Here is a 19,766-nt window from a genome sequence, read left to right as displayed (position 1 = left end):
TATCTCAAGCCTGAGAAAACTTTATACCTAGCAATTTGCCTTTTAATATTTTTGGAGAGGGACATTTTCAGATTACGGCTGTACCTCGAGTTTTTGGATTTCTTTCAGTGTATCAGTGGCTATTGACATGATACACAAATTGGGCTGGTGGGCAAAAGACAAAGAAGATCTTATTATCTGCAGTGCCCAGATAAAATATGGGAAAATTAGGATAAATGGTGTTTTTAAGTTCAGTCTTTAAGTCCTGAACTAGAGATGGGTATACATTCCTTTTAAGAATTGAGCTGAAATTTAGGACTGAGAAAGTACACATAAAGTTTCAGAGAAAACCCACTGGAAGGACAACTGGCAACTGGGATAGGCCAAGGATCAAAGTTTTCAATATTAAGTTATAAACAATTAAATGTAACAGCTCCTATATCCCTGTTGAAATTTGGGGGTTCATTCATTTCTTTCATTTACCGCCATTATTTCAGAGCAGACTTGGCCATGAAGTAACGTCTTTGACTTTTAAAGGGAAAGACAAACTCATGGGTGGGATATTCTTCTCTAATCTTTAGCAGACATAGATCATAGTAGACTGACTCATCTGCTTTGAGGGCTGTGGTACGAAGAACCAGGCAGGATTTCATTGCTGCCTCTCTTTTGTGCGTGGGAAGCCATGGCAAATGAACTGGGGTTGGTCAAGATGCCATTTGTGATTCTCTAGGTCTAGACTGGGAGGGGAGGGTCATTCCCCCATTCTCCACCTAGCATTTCTCCTTAAATCACAGGACATTTATTTTGAACTTCCACCTTCATCTTTTGATTCAGTTTACTTAAAAGGAACACATTTTGGTTATTTTTGTTATCCAACCCTTTAGATTTGAGTTAAACAAGCATAGGGATCATGATGAATCATCAGCTTGTTTCAGGTCTGCTGCTGTCCAAGTGTCTTTTCCATTGTAGTAAGCCACCTTTAAGTGGTTTTATTCAAGGGTCCTATCACTCGTAGATACTCTTGCTTGCAGAAGAATTCATAGCTTTTTCCCCTGCAGGTGAAAATGCATGTGTAACCTTCATACAAGACTGCCCACGTCTTAATCCCATCCCTTGATACTATGTTAACTTTCTGGGTGCAGAAAATGTTTTCTTTCTGTTTTCAGGCACAGAGAGCATACCATAATTTTGTTTCATAAATATATGGATATCAATTTCAAATCGCAAATTACTTTGAATCTATCAAGATACGACCTATGCATTCTATACACTACTTTTCACTTGGTAATTCAATTTGACAGATGTGATGAGGCTGAGACAAGTCATAAAACCATCTGTGGTAACATTTAGAGCTTCCCAAACTCCAGCACATACACCACTCATTCCAACTGAAGAACTTCAAAAAAAGCATCTATTTTCCACTTAAAATAGTAAAAACAAAATAATCCCTTCCCAGACATGGGTAACTACCCAGCCATGACTTACTGCTATATGAATCAAGGCCAAGGATTAAAGGATCAGAGTAACGAGCTATCATTTAACTCAGTGAGGAACTGAATATCAACCTTTTTTTTTGTGGAGTATGTCGTAAAAGGCAGAAGACAAGGCGTCATTGTTGAAATGAGAGAGTGCGTACATGGCTCTCATATTTCTGTGTGAGAGATATCTGTGCATTGCAAAGCCCAATGCAGTAAGTCTTTGAATTGATGGCACAGTACAAATGCAATAATTCTGATGGTTCAGGAAGTGCAGGACTGATGGTGCATGTGCTTGGAGACTGCATGGTATGTCTGTCTGACAAACCCAGGAGAAGTGGGGTGCTGATGTGCAGCTTTGTTTGCAGACAGTTTGGAAGGGCACCCCCATAACAAAGGCTACATGACAGTGTCACCAGGCAGCTAGAAATCCTAGAAGAGTAAGTGAACAAAAACATTCACTTTCCATGTGGAAAATATTATTTGGTGAAAGAAAACACTGCCAGGGAAATCAAGGCACATGGATGACTTATGTATGCAGTACAGAAAATCGAATATTACTGCTGGCACTAGTCCCAGAGATGGTGGTCACCACCAGTACTGCTGGGGGTGGTGACAGTAATTAAGCAAATGACACTGGAAGCCCTGACATTAGGCAAAAAACTATCTATACAAAAAGTAACATAAACAGTCTGCTGTAGTCACAGAATACTAAAGGTAACAATCTTGTAGTAAATCCTGCAAGAAACCACAAAAAGCCATCATCTCATAGGTGAGATGAAACTCAGAGCTACTGATGACACTGCTATGTTAGCTGTCGTGACAATTGTGTCTGGGTATGATGCCTGAGCAAGCAGGTTTGAGAACAGCAGTGCCAGTTACATAGAGGTTTTGCTCAAACTTCATAGAAACTTTCCACTTTATAATACAATATAGAATCCTGTTCTTTTCACATGAGAACAAGTAATAAGGACATATTGATTTGATTTTTACTCCATCCTCAAACACAGTTTGTAAACTAAATAAGGAGTTCTTGACTTGACCTATCATCAAGACCTCAATAGTTCAAACAGAAATTTAATTTTCTCTTTATATACTTCAGGGATAACAACATGAGAATTACTGTGATGTGCCCATTCACTAAAAAAAAAAAAAAATTAAAAAAATGAAAAAAAAATCATATTGACAACTATAGATGGAGTGACAGAGAAGGTCATTGAAAACATGAATGGAATTGAACCATAGACACAGGTCTTTAACAAAATCCGTACCATCATTGGATTTGTGCAAATTAACTACTAACTTTCTCAAACATTGCCCATGAATTTTTTCTTCAGGTTTAAGAAAAAATGTCACATTTTTCTTACAACACAATAATTTGCATTGGAGAATTAAAGGGAGCCAGAAGAATGATGAAAAGAAAGCAGTTCCTTTCCTGCACTCCAGTAAACAACTTTTACAGATAATGTATTACTTTCACAGTTACCTGTGCATTTCTTGATATTGCTATTTCTTTTTCCATGTGATCCTAACTTGCATCCAAAGTTCTCCTCCCAAAATTCTGCAAACCATACATTTCTTCGATTGTTAGCGAGTGTTCGGCTCCGAAAATATCTATCAAATCCTATATTTAAGAGAAGTGAAAGAAGCATTAAAATATGATACAGCATAAAAATAGTCATTTAAAGACAATAAGAGATTTTGTATAAGTATCAGAACAAGAAAATTTTTAGGTACAAACTACTATAAGAAGATATGTTATGAGCATAGTAGTATCTAAGGATTAAAAAAATAATGTATTTGTTACTATCCCATATTTGCTGTAGAACAAGATTTTTTTTAAATACCTACAGCAGTTAGAGTGTCTAAAGCTCCAGCAGAATTCAATAATTAAAAAAATGCAATGCAGATGGTTAGGGAAATAGCTTAATATTTAATACACACATGACCCAAATAAAGAATTGGATACCTACAAGGAATTAGACAAACTATAATCACTACTTAGTCAAAGACTGTGATCCAAATAAATATCATTTCAAGGCCACCTAAAATCACCAGGTATCTCTCTGTTGAACCAGAAGGCTTCCAGGACACCTAAAATTCTGCTTCTATTTATATGTTTCATGTCCCTAGTTGAGAAACTAAAGATTTCTGTGTAAACCTGATCAGATTTTGCACCAGCCTAACCCCTACAACCCAGCAGCCATAATGAAATCATGACTAACACATACCATCTGGATTAAACTCGTTACAAATGTTTCCATGTGGTTAAATTCTCCAAGTAGCATCAACAGTGCTCAGTTTTTCTAATTGTTTACCAATTTAGAGCACTTACCCAGACAGTAAGAGATGTTACTATGCCCAGTACCCTCCCAGGAATAAGGTGATTCAACCCAACAACTTCCACTTCATCCACAAGTCAGAAACTTTGTTAATATCTTCTTAAAGTAAGTTCAGGAAAGGAAAGCAGAGCCTAGATTCATCTCCTCCCAGGAGAATGAGCGGATTCATCCATCCAATACTCTCTTTTTTTGTCCCAAAGAACCACCAGGCTATGGGTAAGAAGCTCTCTACCACACATGCTCTAGTTATTAGACAATTATAAGATTGCCTAATTGCAGATTCAGCATCTCAACAGGGACATTAAATCTCTCCTCATCTCAACAGGGACATTAAATGAATATTGGATCAGGCCAACTCAAGTTACTTAGTTGGAAGGTTTTCCCTGATTTCCCTGTAATCAAGGACTACATGATGGGCTTCACCAAGGGCAAGTCCTGCCTGACAAACCTAGTGGCCTTCTATGAGGGAGTGACTACATCAGTGGACAAGGGAAGGGCTACAGATGTTGTCTATCTGGACCTCTGTGAGGCCTTTGACACGGTCCCCCACAACATCCTTCTCTCTAAACTGGAGAGGTATGGTTTTGATGGGTGGAGTGTCCGGTGGGTGAGGAACTGGTTAGATGGTCGCATCCAGAGGGTAGTGGTCAATGGTTCAATGTCCAGATGGAGATTGGTGACGAGTGGCGTCCTGCAGGGGTCCGTATTGGGACCGGTACTGTTTAATACCTTCATCAATGACATAGAGGGATCGAGTGCACCCTCAGCAAGTTTGCAGATGACACCAAGCTGAGTGGTGCACTTGACGCTCCTGAGGGATGGGATGCCACCCAGAGGGACCTGGACAAGCTTGAGGAGTGGGCCTGTGTGAACCTCATGAGGTGTAACAAGACCAAGTGCAAGGTCTTGCACGTGGGTTGGGGCAACCCCCCGGTATCAATACAGGCTGGGGGATGAAGGGATTGAGAGCAGCCCTGCCGAGAAGGACTTGGGGGTACTAGTGGATGAAAAGCTGGACGTGAGCCAACAATGTGTGCTCACAGCCCAGAAGGCCAATCATATCCCCGGCTGCATTAGAAGAAGCGTGACCAGCAGGTCGAGGGAGGTGATTCTGCCCCTCTACTCTGCTCTGGTAAGACCCCACCTGGAGTACTGTGTCCAGCTGTGGAGCCCTCAGCATAAGAAAGGCACTGACCTGTTGGAGCAGGTCCAGAAGAGGGCCACAAAAATGATCAGGGGTCTGGAACACCTCTCCTCTGAAGAAAGGCTGAGAGAGTTGGGGTTGTTCAGCCTAGAGAAGAGAAGGCTTTGGGGAGACCTTATTGCAGCCTATCAGTACTTAAAGGGGGCTTATAAGAAAGATGGGGACAAACATTTTAGTAGGACCTGTTACGACAGGACAAGGGGGAATGGCTTTAAACTGAAGGGGGTTAGATTTAGGCTAGATATAAGGAAGACATTTTTCATGCTGTGGGTGGTGAAACACTGGCACAGGTTGCCCAGAGAGGTGGTGGATGCCCCATAGCTGCAAACATTCAAGTTCAGGCTGGACGGGGCTCTGAGCAACCTGATCTAGTTGAAGATGTCCCTGCTCATTGCAGGGGGGTTGGACTGGATGACCTTTAGAGGTCCTTTCTGACCCAAACTATTCTATGATTCTATGATTTTATTTTTTTTTTTTAATGAGTTAGAGTGCTTGATCATTGATAGAAAATCAGGGTTTTGTGCCATGCGTGTTCCTACCATCTATTGATGTTCTTTTGGGCAGAATGGTTACTGCTCCTTCCGCAATCTCTTCCTGCTGCTGAACTGGTGAAATTTTTGACCCCCAACTATCTGAGCCAATCCAGAGGAAATGTCCAGATTGATTAGCTTTTTTGGCTGCTTCCAGTATTCGCCTGAAAATAAACAACAAATGACTAATTAAACAAACTGCATTTACAAAGAACTTCAGAATCCCCAGCATTAATTCTGGCTATGCATAAGTAAGTTCACACTAACCAATTAGTCAATAGTTTTCACAGTCTAAAGCATATTCAACAACAGCTGTAGTGAACTCAGGATATAGTACTCTACAAGTTAATTTGTTTCCTCTTTAGCCATATTTTTCTAGTATTCTTATTGATTTCTTGCTTTTCAGTCACCAAATAACAATCTATTGGAGCTGCACTCTTAGGAACTAGGAACAGGTTAGATCTTCATAGAATAAAGGACCAGCACACTGTATAATTGCAACTCAATTTCTTATCACCAGATTTCCAAATATATTTACATAGGATTGAATCTGAAACCTCCTGTGTTATTCTATTCTGCACCAGCCAACTGAGCACCTCTGTGGAGAGAATATCTTCAATACACAAAATTAAGAAACAGGCACCTAATATCATCTTCATTCGCAAACATGATCACTGCTCGAGCATTTGGAGTTTCCAACAAGCGCTTGATGATCTTTTCAAATTCTCCTGGTCTCGGTTCTCGAGGGATTTTGAGTGACTGAGCAATGCAAACACCTCCTGAGAAAAATTAAAAGGGAAAAAGAAGAATTTTAAAATGTTAAATATCCACATTTTAGATAATCTATAGTTCACCAGGCAGGCAAAGAAAACAAGATGTTAATCTGACATATAGCAGTGCAGCCAAAAGTTACCTTATCTATATATTTTGAAATATGCACTGTATAAACTTACACACTTAACACTGAATTAAAGAGCACAACTCAGTTACCTGTTACTATATTTTTAATATAAAATTTTAAACAACAGCCTAAGCCAGATCCTCAAGCACCACACTCTGGCTCAGCTGGACTGAGTTCTACAGACCTACCCCAACTTACGGCAGCTGAGAACTAAGCCTTGCCACAGGGTTGCATTTAACCATGGAGCCACAATTTAACAGTTATGTTCATAATATGGCTCTCCAGTACCAGGCACTATCATACGCCTCTCCTTTTTCAACAAAGTGTATAAGATTAACAATAAATGCTGTGGTTACAGAAGCAAGTAGATAATTTGAAATGTTCTCTTATGAACGAATACATACAGATCACTTCTAATTGTTATTATGACATTCTTAATTGTTGTCTTAATTATTTAAGAGGTTTTGGGTTGTCATTGAATATTCTAAATTACTAATCAGCAAATGAACACAAACTCAGAGATTATATTTATATCTCTTCCTGACAGGAGGAAAGTGGCAATTGAAATCTTTACATTTTACCTGTCCTGCAAAAAGGGACAAATTTCTACAGAAACTCAGTGATTTCTAATGGCTTTCATACACTGATGCAGGGGAATCTCTACTTCCCAATTATGACACTGTTATCTATGTTTGAGCAGACAAGGAGAGAAATTCCTTGAGCCTGTTTCATGAAGCACTGAATCCAGATTGACACCAACTTCCTATACCATCGATGATCCTTCTGTGATAGTTTGCTGATTTGTTTATTTTAATTATTTTTTCTTTAAGAACTATCGCCTGATTTGCATTGGTACATCTAACTCCCACCAATACTTGCTCTTGCCTGTTGTTATTCCCAAAATAAGAGCCTCTTGTGGAGAATCTAATCATTAATAAAACCAGAAAATTAAGAAAATGAGAAAATGTTTATTTCTAACAAAAAGTGACATGTTACTAGACAAAGGCAAAACAAATGATAATTTTTGCATCTCTGCATCTAAATACTTCTACATTGAAGATCGCCTTCAGTGTGGGAAAGAATAAGAATGTGTTTTAAAAGAGCTGTTCTATTTTTAATGAATGCTGGTATTTATTTTCTGATGTATAAGATCATTCGGGGCATATACATGTCTATCTATCAAAGGTAATTAGACAACTGAAGTCACAGTTAGATGGCTATGCTGTATATGGGGAGGCTTTCCAACTTTCTCAACAGTCTTGTGCTCCCTATCAAAATGTCAACCTTATGTTTTTCCAAAATACTTCACACATTAGATTGATACACACTGTCAGTGATAGGATTTGAACAAAAACAAAAGTCCAGCCAGATGCAGCTTAGGATGTAGAGCTACATGAAGACATTACAGAGGTCTCTTGTGTTAGCTTTCTTAAGCTGAATGTATTTAATCTTTAAGTAAAACAAACAAACAAACAAAATAAAGGTATTTATGAAGCTTTTTTTTAATTTCTTTTACTCAAAGAACGAGTGGGAATTGTTCAAAGCTGCCCCATGCCTGTCAGTATTTAACAGGCATTTGGACAATGCCCTTAACAACATGCTTTAACTTTTGGTCAGCCCTGAATTGATCAGGCAGTTGGACTAGATGATCATTGTAGGTCTCTTCCAACTGCAATAGTCTATTCTATTCTATTCTATTCTATTCTATTCTATTCTATTCTATTCTATTCTATGTAATATTTAGAAAATGGTTGGTATTCACTACCAGATTTTCTTCTGCCTCTGCAGAATTTAATCGACTTCAATAGTTCTCTGCACAGGCAGATCTTAAGTTTGAATCAAGTTTAGACATGGCATAGCTGAAGCATGGAATTAACAACTGCCAGTATAAAAATAACAACTTTCAAATTATATCAGCCAGTTCTAGTCACAGGCAAACATATCACCTTTTTCAGCTATGCATCAATTTCTTGGGAAGTTACATTATTATTTTATTAGATTGAGAGATGCATACTATCATTTAGATTTATCCTGAATTCTTCTCTGTTTTATATGAAAGAAATAATATTTGCAAATCAGAACATCTGCCATTTCTAACAAAAATTGTCTGTACACATTTCTTTACCACCTATAAATAGTACAAAGATATAAATAATTTATCTGCCTTAAAATGGAATATAGTGCCTTTCTCTGGCAACATATTTCTTCATATTTTTATCAACAGCCTGGGTCCCCATGACGGACAGCTAATTTGCCAATAACAACAGATGAGCCCATATAGCAGGTGACCTTCATATTTGCCAGGTATCTTTGACAATCCAGTAATGAAAAGATGGACACTGTACTATAAAATCTTTAGCCAATTTTCTAAACTGATATTAAGCTACTGTGATAAACACTCAAAAAGTCCTTTACGACAATCTTTCTCAAGTAACAGGGCTGAAATGTAAGAGAAATATTTAGCAGACATCCTGTAAATTTAACAAACAGCAATTCACTGTTAAAAAGGGAAAACTGAAAAACAATGCCAAGCTTTTAACTGTCCCCAGAGTCATTCAGGTACGAAAAGTAAAACAGATCCTAAAAAATGACATAAAGGAATAATTTGTTACCTCACAAATTTTGAGAGTACATTTTTCAGCTATTTCTATTCATGCAATGGCCCTTAGGAAAAAAAATTCTTTCCACCTAAAACTCAAATGCAAATATTACAAAATGCGTACATATAATACACTATATACAGCCATCTACAATCTGTGTGGAATGGATATCAAGCAATGAAAAGCTGCAGTATCTAAAAAAGCTATTTTCAGTCAAAATGGTGTAGAAGAAACACTATTCCATCATTGCAGCAGCAAGTTCAATCATGACTGTACTGTGTGCATTTTAGCATCTCTACATTGAAGAATGTGTTAAGTATGAATAGGAACAAAACAAAATGCACTTCAGCCTTGTTGCTACATTTATAATGAATTGTGTAAGCTATCTCCAACACAAAAAACACTTTGTGTACACTTTTATCTATATATTGCGTATACAGCTGTTGCTCAAACAAATAACGGAGTATCAATTTTCAGCTAATGGTGAAATGCTAGATCCACAAAGGTACTTACCACATTACCGTGTCTAACCTCTCAGCACCCTGCTGCCTTTGAAATCTACAGCCTGGGCTAAGTGCCCAGACACAGAGAGAGATGAGTGTCTAGGAAAAGGATTCATAGGAGCCAGCAAACTGAATAAGGAATAATTATTCCTCAAAAAATGCTAGCAGAGGTACTAACAGGACAGGTTTTAAGGCCAGTAGTTAGGATAATCTTATGAAGCGTGAACAAAAGAGAGATTTCCCCAAATCAAGAAGAAATAGCGTTTGAGAACAGATGTCTCATACATGGTACCAATGGATTTACCATTTGCTGCAGAGGTGCCAAAGGGCAGATGGTTCAGACACCTAATGCCCCTGGAGGATTTATGGCTTTGAATCATAAGAACAAATAGTGTCTACATGTTTCACCCTGTCAGCATTTCTGACTGATTTGGCATGATGACTGCTTGCCCCTGTTGCTGGTTTCTAAAATGTTTGTTATCCTTCATTGTCTGGGGATGTACCTAAAAAAATACATTGGTCTAAATTTCCCTTGGCTAAAATTATGACTAATCTAACATTTGTATGAGGAAATGAGAGCTAACTTTCTTCTTACTGAAAAGGAAATATTTTGTTCAAACCCGGTCAATTAAAAGGACTTATGAACAGGCTTCAGAGAGGGCTGCACTAAAAGCTGTTACTGAGACCAAGAAAGGAGTCAGACAGACAGACTCATTTCAGGTAGCGCAACTAGGAACAGATACCAGTAATTGTACGCCCTCCTATTGTACCCATTCCCTAATTCATATATGACATAGGAGATGAAATTAAGGGTCTGCAAGAATCACACATTTTAAAGACATTAAGATGGGGCACTGGTGGAAAACAGTTCTTCAACTACTCTGGGGGGAAAAAAAAGTCTTAGCACCAAACTGCGCTAAGCCTCTTTTGTCTGTTCTCAGATCTGTAAAACTAAGGTTGTACCCAGTCATCCCAGAGCTTGATTTGAGGAATAAAAGTTAATATGAACTGCACTGTGTCAGTGATAAGTATCCATTTGTCTTCTGTCTAACAGCTATTGAGTGTGATATGCAGCACCTGAGGCCAGGGGACGATGAAGAGAAGGTGTCCTGGTTTTGGCAGGGATAGAGTTAATTTCCTTCCTAGTACCTGGTACAGTGCTGTGTTTTGGATTTAGGATGAGAACAATGTTAATAACACACCGATGTTTTAGTTGTTGCTAAGCAGTGCTTACACTAGTCAAAGGCTTTTCAGCTTCCCATGCTCTACCGACTGAGAAGGCTGGAGGTGCACAAGAAGCTGGGAGGGGGCACAGCCAGGACAGCTGACCCAAACTGGCCAAAGGGACATTCCATACCAGGTGACGTCATGCTCAGTACATAAACCGGGGGAAAGCTGGCCAGGGGGCCACTGCTTGGGGACTGGCTGGACATTGGTCGGCGGGTGGTGAGCAATTGCATTGTGCATCACTTGCTTTGTGTATTATTATTATTATTAATTATTTATTATAATAATTATAATTATTTATTAAATTATTATTTAATTTATTAAATAAATTAAATTTTGATTATCAAACTGTTTTGGTCTCAACCCATGAGTTTTTCTCACTTCTAATCTTCCAATTCTCTCTCCCATCCCACCGGGGGGGGAGGGGGGGAAGGAGTGAGCAAGTGGTTGTGTGGTGCTCAGTTGCTGGCTGAGGTTAAACCACAACAGAAGGAAACCAGAGGTGGGAGCTGGAAATCAGGCTCACAGCAGGCGCTGCCCCACTCATGATGAGGGGCTCAGTCCAGCTGCTCTGCACCATGGTTAGCAGCTGGTAACTCATGTGCTTTTAAAATGGGGACATACCCAGCCCTGATTTACAATAATATGTTTTGAGTTGTTTTCTCCATTGTGATAAAAATCACATCTTAAACAAATTGTTCCATGCTAGGCTTGGCTTGCTTACAGGTGCTCTGTAAAACACAGCTTGTGGGAAATAGGTAATAGCTAAACAAAAATCTGGTAGATTTTGAAGATATTGTCAGTACATTCGATCAATAAGATTTTCCTTTCTTTTTGTGCTCTTACAACAATGATTCTACCAAATAAAAAATAAAACAAAAGGGAAATGTAGTACCTGCATCATTTTGGTGGTTAAACTTACGGTGATTTTATAATGATAAATATTCATTTTAGCTCTCATGGGTTCTGAAGTCACAAGGTGGTAAGCTAATTGCAAACCATTAAATACTCAAGTATGCAGAGGTGGGTGTCAGAAGAAGTGATGCTGAAGGTGTATTTGGAAAATAGCAAGCAGACTTGGTAGAAAACTTGCACTAACTAATGAATTTCCTGAAGCAAAGACTGAAAGATGAAGCTAAATGTAAATACAAGGGCCATATTCTCTCCTACCCCAGCTAGGATCCAGCACTACATTATGGATCAGCTAAGTAGGATACAGAAGAAAGGGCACTGTCTTTGTATCAAAAAAGCTGAAGGCAGTTTTCAGTTCAACTGTGTTCAGTGTTGGGACCACAACCATATTGCTCAGCCCAGTTTACCCTCTAAACTATTTTATCTCCCCATGTATATACCTAGCCCTACCATTGTAAAAGGGGAAGGGATCAAGTTATGCGCTTGCTTTGACAAGCTATCTATTTCTTAGCATAAGGAGGCATACCTCACCTGACTAAGCACACATCATTGCAAGTCAATTATTTCATGACAGCTTCACCGCACATCACATTGCTCCTGAAAAAGCTCAAGACGAATAGCCAGAGCACATCTGGGACCCAGTCCTACCTGGCAGGACTTTCTCAGCTGTCTTCAAGTATACATTTTCTTTTTTTTAAGATTAATTATATGTGACTGGTCACTAGGCCAAGAAAATTTTAATGTAGGCCTGTGGAAAGTTTCCAAAAGACATTACAGAAATGTGTGAAGGCAGAGAATTTCTTATTCAAATTGTGGGAACAGATGTCAGAGACTCAGAAGAAGCCTCAGTAAGAAACTCTCTTGTGAGGTACACAGGGTGCTGTCACAGGCAGACACAGCCTCTGTCTGACAGGAGACTGCACACTTCTGACAGTATCACATGATGTAAGAGAACATGAGGAAAACCAGACAACTACATTTCTCCTCCTCTTCCAGTCCTTCCCCTGGTTGTATTGAAAGTCTAGAAAATCTAGACCTGGTTATACTGGAATTCTGTTCCAATTGCCAGGAATGTAGTTCAGCATGAAGCTTGTCAGAGATATTAAAAACAACAAGATGCTCCACACAGGATCTGTTGACAAAAATCAGGATAGCCTTGTGACTTAGTGAATCCATCAAGAACTTCTTTTTAAGCAGACAGTTCATTATTTGATAAATTTGGATGCTAAGAAATCTGAATGTTAAAGAAAAATAAGGTAAGTGACTCTTCTGCCTGGGACTTTCACTGATGCTGACAATCAGGAATTTTTAGGAATTATTATTTAAACCACAACCAACTTGCTGTCATCCTCTTGTGTATCCCTAGATGCCCTTAACCATAATTTTCTAGAGTACGAGTCAACAGGGAGTGACACTTAGGAAGATATAATTACAGGTTGAAGGTCAAATTTCACAAGCAAAAATTTTTCAAAATGTAAATGTCTCCTTAATGCCAAAGTACTGTAGCTGGGAGGTCTGAATGCAGCCATGCATTCTTTGCAGAGCTACCTTCACTTAACTACCCCAAGAAACTATGTGATCACTGATGTACCTATAAGGACTTCAGAGTAGCTTAGCTTTACAAATAAGAACCTGAGCCTTCTGCAGGCTCCATGCTCCCACTGAAGTCCATGCCATGGCATCTTCACTGCTATTCATGTCCAAATCTCGTTAAATAAAATCTCATTCCGGTACATCTCCTTTCTTGCAGTGACCAACTAACTGCAGTATGGAAATATCCTGAATTCTTGTGGCTTTTCGTTTCTTCAGAAGCTCACCAAATACCTCAGCAAACAATTCAGTTACTCTTGCAAAGACAGTTAATTCTTCAGCCAAGAGTGGTAATACTTTTTGATGTAAGATAATAGAAAGAAAAACATTTAAAAATTAAAAAAAAATTAATAATACTTTGCTCTGAATGGACAAAAGTGACACTTAGTATCCAATACACTAAAACGTAATGGAGGAAGAGAGCTTTTGTTATAATCTTCCAACAGACAAAAACAGTCTGCATTTTGAGCCTATACATTGAGGTCTTTTTTCCTTTATTTAAGTAAAAATGCATTTTCTCAAAATCCCTTAATATTTGTGACAAAGATGTTTTTAATGCACAAGCAGAATGATGATGCATTTCCGCTAACATGTCAGCTACAGTCATGAGTTTTCTACTCAAAACTAACAGCTTTGAAGAGTTTAATGTCTCATTTATTTTAGTGTTTTTAAAAAGTCCTTTCAGCAATGTTTTTTGTTGGGTCTTCCTTTTATTCATTCTTTTGGGAAAAAAAAAAGAATTAGAAGGCATTCAGTGAAACCATGAAAGAACACAAAACATTCTGATAAATACAACTCACCCATTCCTTTTAAATCTGTTTTTTTACATTCCTATATGTATTCACAGGCATGTATATTTCACAAACACATGTGCTCACACAGATACTTACTTCATGGGCAAAGCAGATGTTAATTCTAAAATAAAAAAGGAATCATAGAATCATAGAATCATTAAGGTTGGAAGAGACCTCCAAGATCATCGAGTCCAACCGTCAACCCAACACCACCATGCCCACTAAACCATGTCCCTAAGCGCCTCATCTACACGTCTTTTAAATACTTCCAGGGATGGGGCCTCAACCACTTCCCTGGGCAGCCTGTTCCAATGTTTAACCACTCTTTCAGTAAAGAAATTTTTCCTTACATCCAATCTAAACCTCCCCTGGCGCAACTTGAGGCCATTTCCTCTCGTCCTTTCGCCAGTTACTTGGGAGAAGAGACCAACACCCACCTCGCTACAACCTCCTTCCAGGTAGTTGTAGAGAGCAATGAGGTCTCCCCTCAGCCTCCTTTTCTCCAGGCTAAACAACCCCAGTTCCCTCAGCCGCTCCTCATAAGATTTGTGCTCCAGACCCCTCACCAGCCTCGTTGCCCTTCTCTGGACACGCTCCAACATCTCAACATCCTTCTTGTAGTGAGGGGCCCAAAACTGAAGACAGTATTCGAGGTGTGGCCTCACCAGTGCCGAGTAGAGGGGCACGATCACTTCCCTACTCCTGCTGGCCACACTATTTCTGATACAGGCCAGGACGCCATTGGCCTTCTTGGCCGCCTGGGCACACTGCCGGCTCATGTTCAGCCGGCTGTCGACCAACACCCCCAGGTCCTTTTCCGCCAGGCAGCTTTCCAGCCACTCTTCCCCAAGCCTGTAGCGCTGCATGGGGTTGTTGTGGCCGAAGTGCCGGACCCGGCACTTGGCCTTGTTGAATCTCATACAGTTGGCCTCGGCCCATCGATCCAGCCTGTCCAGGAAGAAAGAAAAAAAACAGCTCTGGCTCCATATGAGACCACTGGCTATTGCCTTCAGTCATCAGAGTCTGTCTCTAAGGTGACATGAAGCAAGAGAGAGCTGATATTTTATACTTCCATTCTGAACAGTAAAAAATTCTTTTTTTTTTTTTTTTTGAAGAAACCATTCCAAATGTACCATTACAGCTTCCGTTAACACCAGCATCTGGCGGAAAATAACTGCAATAACTCACCATCACCAAACCTACTGACTTTTTTTTTTTTGTAGGCTTGAAAAAAAACCACAACATGTTTTTTATCCTTTGACTTTTTAGTGCTATTTGTGTAAACGAAAGCCAACTTTCACAATCTTGAAAGTGAGAGGCTAAAAATATTCATCTGTAGTAGGGATGTTTATGAATGGGTAAAAATCACATACCCAGCAAAAAAAAGCTTGAAAACAATGAATTCTGGAAGGTTGTGAGAGAGGAATTTTCCTCTCCACAGTGAATCACTGTATAACTAGTTCATAAAGGACATGGGATGCCCAGTCAAACTTCAAAATGATCTGTGGCCAAAAGAATGTAATTGAAATTGGTCTCCACTTATATTTACTGGCCAGCTGCTGCAATGCTTTCACAGCTATGTCTTTTTTTATCATCGCGGTGGGTATGAATATCTCCCTCTGGGGAAACATGGTTCTTCCTACTTGCAGATTTAGAACTTGCAGAGGCATAATATGAAAAAAGCAATATACTGCTATTTTCTGTTTTCTGCTACATGCCAGGTACATCCTTAACGCAGAAAGGAGACCCTCTTTATTTTTGTTTGCTTTCTAAAGATCAGGAAAACTTAGGTTATAAAAAGAAATTTCATAAATGCCTAAATTCTAAAAGATTTTCAATTTTTTTTTTTTAAAGTAACATCAGTTCTGATTTATAACAAAGTAATAGTGTGAACTCAGACCCTGGCCTGTGGTTACCTAACATATTTTTCTCTGAGAGTAAATTTGCTTGAATATTGCCCTTATTCTTTCCTCCATTTCTCTAAAATTCTCAGTACTAATGGGCCTGAGTGGCTGTAAAGATTTGGATTTGATGTTTTAGGGAGTTTAGATACAAATGACTGCTTCAAAAAATTCTAGAGGTGGGTCAGGCATAAAAATCACTAGTTCATCTCCAAGTATAGTCTATGAACGGACCCAAGTCACAATCCCCAATGGGTGTATTCAGCATCATGAAGATGACACAGGAGCTTATAGCATCCCTTATAACTATGTTGAGGCAGGAAAAGAAACCCCACCACAAGAAGGGCTGGATTTTGTAAAAACATTTATTTCTAAATAAATATAATCTTTCCTCTTTTAGGATAATTTGTTCCCTACTGGGATCTTCGGTTTAATATTTTTTTATTCCACTCCCTGCCCTGTTTATTTTAAATATTTTATCAGTGATATAAAAGACTGTTTTCAGTTAAGCGGACTTAGATTGCCTGATTTTAATGGTAGGATGGTGTCCTGCTTTTCCCTTGCATGCTTCTTACTGCTATCACGGTGTTCAAAGATTGCCTTCAGTCACCTCCTTTGCACTTAAATGCTGTACACAGGCAACGGAATCTGACTTTTAATCATGTCTTCTAAGAAAAATAGCAGCAGTGATTCATGTTCTCATTCTGAAACTTTTCGGTCCACGTTTATAAGTTAAGACCTTCTTCTTCTTTGTGGTCATAAAATAGCCACAGATTTCTTGTATTCACTTAAAAAAAAAAATCCCTTTTGCCTTTTGCTATCTTCCAGAATGTTGGTGGCAAAAGCAATTATTTCCTTCTTTTTTTATGTATTCCTTTAACCAAACAGTCTAGTATCAGAGAATTATTCTTAAAATTAGGCGTCTGTTATTTAGCTTAGGTTATCTCTGGTCATCAAATATTTAATTTCTCAGAATTTGAACTATCAAAATAGTTTGCATGTAAAGACTTACTTAGCTTTAATGAAGATAAGTCTGAGTTTGATTACTGACGTTTGAGCTTGAATGTGACATTCAAACAATAGTCTCAAATTTGAAGTAAAACAAAATAACTGTCAGCTAAGTTTTGTCTGAAACTGGGAAAAAAGAATTTTGTGGTTTTCTCTACATGAAATTATAAGCCCAAATTTGTAATGAAAACCAAGAAAAATCACTTCTGACAGGGAATCTTGTAGGCAAATCTAATCCCCAGAAAGCGAATATAATATAGATTCACAGTCTCCTACAACAAAATCTTACACATGGAGGTAATGGGTTTTACTGCATAAATTCTCCAGATAGCATGCCTAAAGTTGAGCCCGTGACAACATTGCTCAAGTGCTCACTTGCAACCTTGTCCTCAAAGAGCCTAGTCTGCTTTCACAGAAATTGTCTTCAGGAGCCACGCTGACTTCAGCCATGCAGGAAAAGCTGAAGTTCTCTTCTGAGTCATGACTACCTTACAGAGATGACATCATATACAAGAAGCTCTGTTCATGGATTAGACTAAAAGAGAAAAGATTTTCAGGCCTAAAGAGACAATTTTCATCATCTACCTTGGCCTATTCCACACTTAAGGTTGATTAGAATCTTTTTCAAAGGCCTAAGTTATCTTTTGGAAAGGCAGTTTTGTTAAAATTGAAATATTTTGCACTTGTTTGACAAAATTTTAAAGGATAAAAAGACATACTGGTTGATTTTTTTCCTTTTATCTTAACAATATTAAAACATTAAGACAAAATGTGATTTTTTTATTTCAAATGTATCATTCTAAGCTTTTTTTTCTTTTTTATTCAGTACAAGATGTCGCGTAAACATTACTGAGACAAAGAAGTTAAACACTTGAGAAGTAAATATTTTATTTTCCCTATGGAAAATTTCAGTATTAGTTTTATTTTTTATATCAGAATTTCCAGTGAAATGGAACTATAATTTCTGAGTGGTTCCATGTGTAGTGAGTCAAAGAATGTTACCCTATAATGTCTGAAACCAGCTGATTTCCATCTGAGCTAAAGTGTATACAGCTAAAAAAATAACCATTTCAAGGTATGAAGGGTGTGCACACCCCTGTAGAAGTTTCTCCAGTGATTTATAATCCTCATTACTGGAAAAAAAAAAAAGTTCCTTTTCATCAGTTTAATGTTTCTAACTTCATTTTACAACAACTGGGTCTGGTTACACTTTTTTCATCAAAAACAGAGATCCATCTCCCGCATTCTTCCAAACACAACAACTTGTACATTATTAAGTTATGTAATTAAGTTATAAGTAACCTTCTCTTATACAAATTAGGAAGGCTGAGTTTATTTAATTAGGTATCTAGACTGCAAGTTACATTTGCAAAATTCATATATCTATTTTGATGTTAGTACCTAACTATATTTATCTGAGTTTAAAGTACTTTGAGAGCTGGACACTAGGGTAAGAACACCATTAGGATCTAAAAATACTGATGAACTTTATCTTCTGACTTTATCACTGAGGGTTATAAAATATGAAGAGAATAAAGCTAAGTCTTGTATATAGCTTCAGGTCTTTATGTTTCTTTACACCAGTTGAAGCTACAGTAATATTAAGAATCAGCAAGACTTCTTTTATAACACAGCAGTAAAATAAAGGAATGAGTTAGTGAGTGAACAAGAGTTACTCCATAGACTTCCACATAAATAAATCTACAGAAGCCTACCTTAATTTTAAAAATGTAACTGAATTAAAGTTGGCTACACAGCTACTGTAGCTTTAAGAAAGTCTGTGGCACTGTGTTGTGAGATTTGGATCTGAGCACAAAGTCAAAGAGAGGAGCCTGATGTGTCTGCATTTAATGCCAATTGGTAAAACATCTCTTGAGAAGAAGTTTAGGAGTGAGTGGATCTGCTAATTAGTCTTTTCTTGAAGCATGTTGATGAGGATTAGCTTAATTCATAAAGCCCTAGAGAAAAAACAGGCATCAGGTCAAAAGTGACTAACCAGGAGACATGCTTAGAGAGCTGCAATGGGCCTGAGAACTTAGAGCTGAAGGAAGAAGCGGGAAAGTGTTCGGAAGACTTATGCATGCAATAGAAGAGAGCTTGTAAATTGAACACGTGTTAGTCTGCTTTAAGGCATGTAACAACAATGTAGAAATGATGAGACAAGAGTAAAAACACTGAAATGTTTTTAATCCTGGAGTATAATAAATGCTGAAAAGGTACTTACATGTTCTTGGATGAAAGGTACCATCTATGCACATATAAATTGCAGAAATACAGCAATGTTTACATTTACTAAATGTCTAATTACTCACATCTGTCTTTTCTTTGAGGACACAAATATCAAATTAATCTTCTGAATTAATCCTGTCTTGTAAATGATACGTCTGCTACGTATTCTCAGTCCTTTAAAGTCCTTATTCAGTAAGAATACAGGTAGCAACTCTGTAAGTTGAATCACTGAAAAATTCTTAGATTCAGACTAAGGATTCTGGATAGGAGGTCCAATAAGTGATCTGATTCAGGCCTATTCACACTATTTCTAAAATGGTGGGAATGCACTGCCTTGCCTTGCTGGGAAATAACCAGCAAGTAGGATCAAAGTCTGCTTTTACATAGTCTGTCAATAGTTGTACTAGGACAGGATTTAACCCTGCCTATCCTTTTTTTCAGATAGTAGAAACATGGCTTCATTCTCACTAACATTCTAAAAGCAACAAAGGCTCTACCTAACATCAAAGAAGGAAAAACATGGGGAGAAAGCTGTTATCCATGCAGGAAGAAACAGAAGAACCTGCTCTTT

At 38.2% G+C, this 19,766-nt stretch overlaps 1 protein-coding gene across 1 annotated transcript in view; it reads right to left on the bottom strand.

The window, feature by feature from the left end:
* GRM8 (glutamate receptor, metabotropic 8) overlaps positions 1–19,766 on the bottom strand; it is a gene marked incomplete at its 3' end in the record, with an annotated part of 325,095 nt that overhangs the window by 157,205 nt on the left and 148,124 nt on the right. The window contains exons 3-5 of the mRNA XM_009332028.1: positions 6,174–6,309; positions 5,540–5,694; positions 2,941–3,078 (exon numbers count right to left, since the gene is read on the bottom strand). Of these exons, the coding sequence (XP_009330303.1) occupies positions 2,941–3,078; positions 5,540–5,694; positions 6,174–6,309 (429 nt within the window). The remainder of the gene's footprint in view (positions 1–2,940; positions 3,079–5,539; positions 5,695–6,173; positions 6,310–19,766) is intronic.

Source organism: Pygoscelis adeliae, unplaced genomic scaffold (genome assembly GCF_000699105.1).
Source record: "Pygoscelis adeliae isolate BGI_AS28 unplaced genomic scaffold, ASM69910v1 Scaffold49, whole genome shotgun sequence".
NCBI lineage: Eukaryota > Metazoa > Chordata > Aves > Sphenisciformes > Spheniscidae > Pygoscelis > Pygoscelis adeliae.
This window is presented reverse-complemented; position numbering and strand designations above follow the sequence as displayed.